Genomic DNA, 5,258 nt, shown 5'->3' on the forward strand with positions numbered 1-5,258 from the left:
GTTCGTTGCTGTAAAAAGCATCGAACGCCATAAAAAGCATATTCTGCAAATCTATATTTATGGAAATACGTGTCATTTTTCACGTATGGCGCTCATGGATTCTACGAAAATCTTTTTTTTATATTTTTTGGTATCAATATTTCTTCCAAAATTGATAAAGAAATAATACTGCTGCTTGTGTGTCTTCTTGTATGCGACATACTTTTTTTGTGTTAAACAAATTCAATATCCAATTTTAAAAAAATACGAAATCTGAGAGTGAAACTTATATCTAATAGTTACCTTGTGTGAGAAATTTCAAAACTTCAACCTTTATTTAATCAATTCCAATGGAAGTGACGTCAAATGTCCCTTATTTAAAAAAAACAACTCAATATTGACAACATTTTTTAAGAATCTTGATGGGGTCATTGGCACTAGCTAAGTTACTATGCATTTGTTCATAGAAAATGAGAACTTTTCTCCAAAACTTCATATTCCTTTTAAACTTGTGTTCAATCTTCCGCACTACTTTTGGCGCAACCATTGAGTATGTAAATGGTGAAGATATCATTCAAATTTCAAAAGGATCAGCGGTTACGTTAGAATGGCGCGTAAATTACAGACCTTTGGAAACGGTTAACATTTTCTACTGCGGGTACAAAGGTTTGTTATGCCATTTTTTAAAAAGTTTTACCTATTTATTATTTTCATTTATATTATTATTACTATTATTATTATTATCATTATTATTATTATTATTATTATTATTATTATTATTATTATTATTATTATTATTATTATTATTATTATTATTATTATTATTATTATTATTATTATTATTATTATTATTATTATCATTATTATTATTATTATCATTATTATTATTATTATTATTATTATTATTACTATTATTATTATTTTTATTATTATTACTATTATTATTACTATTATTATTATTATTATTATTATTGTTATTATTATTATTATTATTATTATTATTATTATTATTATTATTATTATTATTGTTATTATTATTATTATTGTTATTATTATTATTATTATTATTATTATTATTATTATTATTATTATTATTATTATTATTATTATTATTATTATTATTATTATTATTATTATTATTATTATTATTATTATTATTATTATTATTATTATTATTATTATCATCATCATTATTATTATTATCATTACTATTAATTGTTTTTCAGACAAACAAGCCATAGTTCCGTTAGCTTTTGATGTGTTCGGTGATCAGTTTGACACTATTGCTGAACGCATGCTACCTAAACGCTACAACTTTCCACCACTTAATAAAACATGGATCACGAAAATAGACGGCTATTATGATACTAAATCGCAAACTTACAAGCTGGAGTTGTTAAGTATTGAAGGAAATATAACATGCGGATGCGAAATGAGGTTCATAACCAATGTCGGTGAATTTTTTACTACAAGTACGTGTTCACGTATTTAAAAAACAGTCAGAATTTATTCCTTAATGTAAAACGGTCAAACTTCACCCAATATCACACCTTTTTTTTTTAATATTGGTCTTTTTAGATGAACTCAGTTCGAATGAAGCATTAGCGTTTTAATTTTTGTTAATAACGAATAAAAACATAAAAGTACGTACTTCTAATCAGTCATTTGAAAGAAATAGAATTTGAATAATTTTTATATTTATACCTATAAAGTTGTAAGATTCCAGAAAAAAATTTATAGAATCGAAATTCGATTAAATCCGTTAAACTTACTTCTCAAAAATTAACGTTTTATAAATATAAACTTTTCACACCAAGATTATTTATTGTTTTAAACGCATAAAGAGTTCTATTGTAACAAATTTTAGAAAATTCGACTTATTTTAAAAGGCTGATACAGAAATTTGTACTTTATTCGTTATTATTCGTTATTAACGGAAAAACCAAACGCTGATGCTTAGTTAAAAATGTGTTTTATTGTTAATGTTGCTAATGAATTCAACGAACTTTACATAAAAAAGAGCGGATTAATATTGAAAGCTAATTTCCAGGAGGTTAAAGAATTTATCTATTTATTCTTCATTTCTATAACCCATCAGCAATGTTAAAAGTAGAGTTTTTCTTTTTTTTTTTTTTTTCGTTTCAGGTCATTTGTTACTATCGTTTTTTTCAAGTCGATTTGTTACTATCGTTTTTTTCAGGTCGATTTGTTACAATCGTTGTGAAAGAAGAGTTTAAAGTATCACCATCAAGACAATTTAAAATCAGGCATGGATTGTTTCTTTTACTTGCGTTGGGATTCAGCATATCTTTTGTGATATCGTTATTTATTGGAAACTTGATATACAAACTAAAATATGCAAAGTATACCCTTGTTCGTACAAAAAAATTACCAGCTCAGCACAGCAATTCGTTAAAAAAATCACTCTCTGCTAATCAACCGTTTTATGAAATTCAAATCGATGAAATCGGAAGATGAACCAAGTCAAAGTTTAGTGTCCTTATTTGAAATTTATGAAAATGTAAATAACTGCATAACTTAATTATAATTGTAGTTATATAATTTTAATATCAGCTTCATAAATTTTTTATCGTTCGTAAATTTGTTTAAATAAGTTTTAGAAAATAAGTTATTTTTTGATTATTTTTATAAGCATTTCCAAAAAAATCACTTTTAATGTTTTAATGAATTCTTCAAATTTAATTGAAAAACTATTTTCTTTTACGATCATTTAAAGTGAAAAGTATGTTTTTAACAACATTTATTTATTTATTTATTTAATTTCACTGCCCCATAAAATTTAAAACTTTTTGTTCAGCAAAAAAATCCTAATTTTTGTGGGGCAGTGAACATAATAAATAACAACCTACTAAATTAGTATCAATTAAAAATATAAGGCAAAAAAAAGGGTTTTTTTTTTTCTCACGGAAAAAAAGAATGTGAGACCCTAAAGTAAAGAGAACAATAAAAAAATTGCACCCTATAAATTTAAAACAAGTTAATGATCGATGACGTAACCATTGTTTTAACTTATTTCCTGAGAGCGAGTTGGCATTCACGCAGTTATTTTGGTTTTCTCCCGAGTAATTAGATTCCCAAACTATGGTATATTAGAACGGTTCATCGTTACTTATGAACGTCTTAGTTACAAGTCAAGCTAAGTCGTCAAGCTAATTCCTTAGGTTTTCAATGGGGTTTTAGCCAGCTGATTGACCGAGCTGCTGCAATAAAGAAATCTTTTGTTCGAGAAAGAAGGGTTTTATAGTCTTTCGCAAAGTCATATTGCGACTGACCAGAAGCCTAAAATGGAATCCAAAAAGGGTCATCTCCATAATTTTTCCGTGCACAGCCTATCCATTATAGGTGTAATAAAATGAAGAGGTTCCAAACTGGTAGTGCCATTAAGACACCCCTAAACAGTAACTTTTTTTTCACTTTTTTTTATTAAACTTTTTCTTATCGTTTAGATTGAATTTTGATTTGTCAGAATACAATACACAATACACAACACAGTTAATTTTTAATCAATATAGTGCAACAAAATCGAAAATATCACAATGCGATGAAAATTTGCATATTAAAACGCGAAAATCCATCCAACTCACCCTTCCTTTCATCAAGTTTCAACTCACAAATGAAACTTTTTGCACTGGCAAAGTTGTCCTTACTTTGGTGTAAAACAATTTTGTAATTGAAAACGCGGCTAAAGTTACGGCAGCAAATGTTTTTCTGGGTCTTCCTCCTTTATGTGCAACATTTATTGTTCCACGTGATTTATGTTTAAAAATAATTCTGAAATTAGGACTTTGGAAATCAGATGCTTTGTAATCTGCTTGTTAAGTCTGCTAGGGAACTTTCGTATAATATTTATCAACTTCATTTTTTTTTTTTTTTTTTTTTGATATTATATTATATGACTTAAAAAAAAGCTTTTTTTTTAAAAAAAAAAAAAAAATTAGTTTTGACTCGAAATTTAAAAGAACAATGATAAAAAAAAAAAAAGAAAAATGGCCCTTAGATAAAGTTCGCCACATTTGTGCACAAAATTTTTTTGACTTGCAAAACTTCTATATACAAGAGGTTTCGGAAGTCAAAAAAAATTTGTATTTACTATCAAAGACGTTTTGCAATTTTTCTGTTCTCCTGCTGACTAAAGCTGAGCTTTAAGTCTTCAAGAAAAAGTTGGTTAACTTCTAAGATTAATGAACTTTTTAGATCCAAGCTGAGTCAGCATTTTTGAGCTGAGTCAGCGTTCTTTAAGCTGGGTTCAGCCTATTTTGAAAAAAAAAGCTGAGTTTAATCTGTATTAATTTGTAATATTTTAATGCAAATTTATTTAGTAATAGGTAAAGATCACATTGGAAAAAACATTTGAATTGATTTTAAGTTAATCGCAAAACGGATAAAGTTTGCTCTGAATCAGGTTTTACTGAAAACAAAATATGGCCCATATTTATACTGAAGAAACTAAATTAGAAAAGATCATTAACACCTTTTTTTTAACGATGTAAGTTTTTTATTTTTGCTTGAATTCTCAAAAGAAGAATAATTCTAAACAAAAAATCCAATAAAAAAAGAAAAAAAAATTGAAATGTAAATCAGGCCTAAACCAAATCTGATCTAAAACAAACTTAAAAGTTATAAATCAATATAACATCATCAACATAGTATTAATCCCCCCCCCCCCCTCCCCTTCAGTATTACCAATTGTTCAATAAACACAGTTTAACAACGATTTGCATTACTGGCTTATGTTTCATTCATTTATCTTCAGGTGTTTCAGACAGTTACGTAAAAGTAATTTTGAGTTTTTAATTTTAGAAAGTTGGAACAATGAAGTCTGATAAGGTTCTAACCGCACGACTTAAGCAGTATTTACTTGCTTATTGCAAGTAAATACTGCTTTTAATTTCTTGTGTTTTCATTTAAAAAACTTATTTGTAAGTTTTTCAATTTCGATAATATGTTTGGCTAGGAAAAAAATCTTTTATTTTACAAATTTTCTTTCATAAAGCTGGTCAACAAACATATAGCACAAAGCCATGACTACTAGATGATTTATTGGGTTTTCGAGCACAAACGGATATTTTTAACATACGCTTCATGCTTTTGAGTACATTTGGCTACAATTTGATTTTCAAACAAGAATCAAAACCTCTTTACATACCTTGAGAGCTAAATATGTAACAAATATGGTATGTTAATAGTCCATAATATTAGAAGGAAAGTCGTTGCGTAAAGATTAGAAAGAGAATAACATTTTAATCGATCTTTCATAA

The 5,258-nt window shown here is 26.7% G+C and overlaps 1 protein-coding gene across 1 annotated transcript; it reads left to right on the forward strand.

Moving 5' to 3' along the window:
* Positions 1 to 86: 86 nt before the first annotated feature.
* On the forward strand, positions 87 to 2,562 carry LOC149876810 (uncharacterized). The gene is made up of 3 exons (XM_090074932.1): positions 87 to 645; positions 1,206 to 1,451; positions 2,180 to 2,562. Exons 1-3 carry the CDS (start codon positions 450 to 452, stop codon positions 2,455 to 2,457), a joined length of 720 nt encoding a protein of 239 aa, XP_089931058.1. The 5' UTR covers positions 87 to 449; the 3' UTR covers positions 2,458 to 2,562.
* The last annotated feature ends 2,696 nt before the right edge of the window (positions 2,563 to 5,258 follow it).

This window comes from Hydra viridissima, unplaced genomic scaffold (assembly GCF_058129835.1).
Source record: "Hydra viridissima isolate aposymbiotic clone 2 unplaced genomic scaffold, HvirCarnegie_v1 scaffold_18, whole genome shotgun sequence".
Taxonomy (NCBI): Eukaryota; Metazoa; Cnidaria; class Hydrozoa; order Anthoathecata; family Hydridae; genus Hydra; species Hydra viridissima.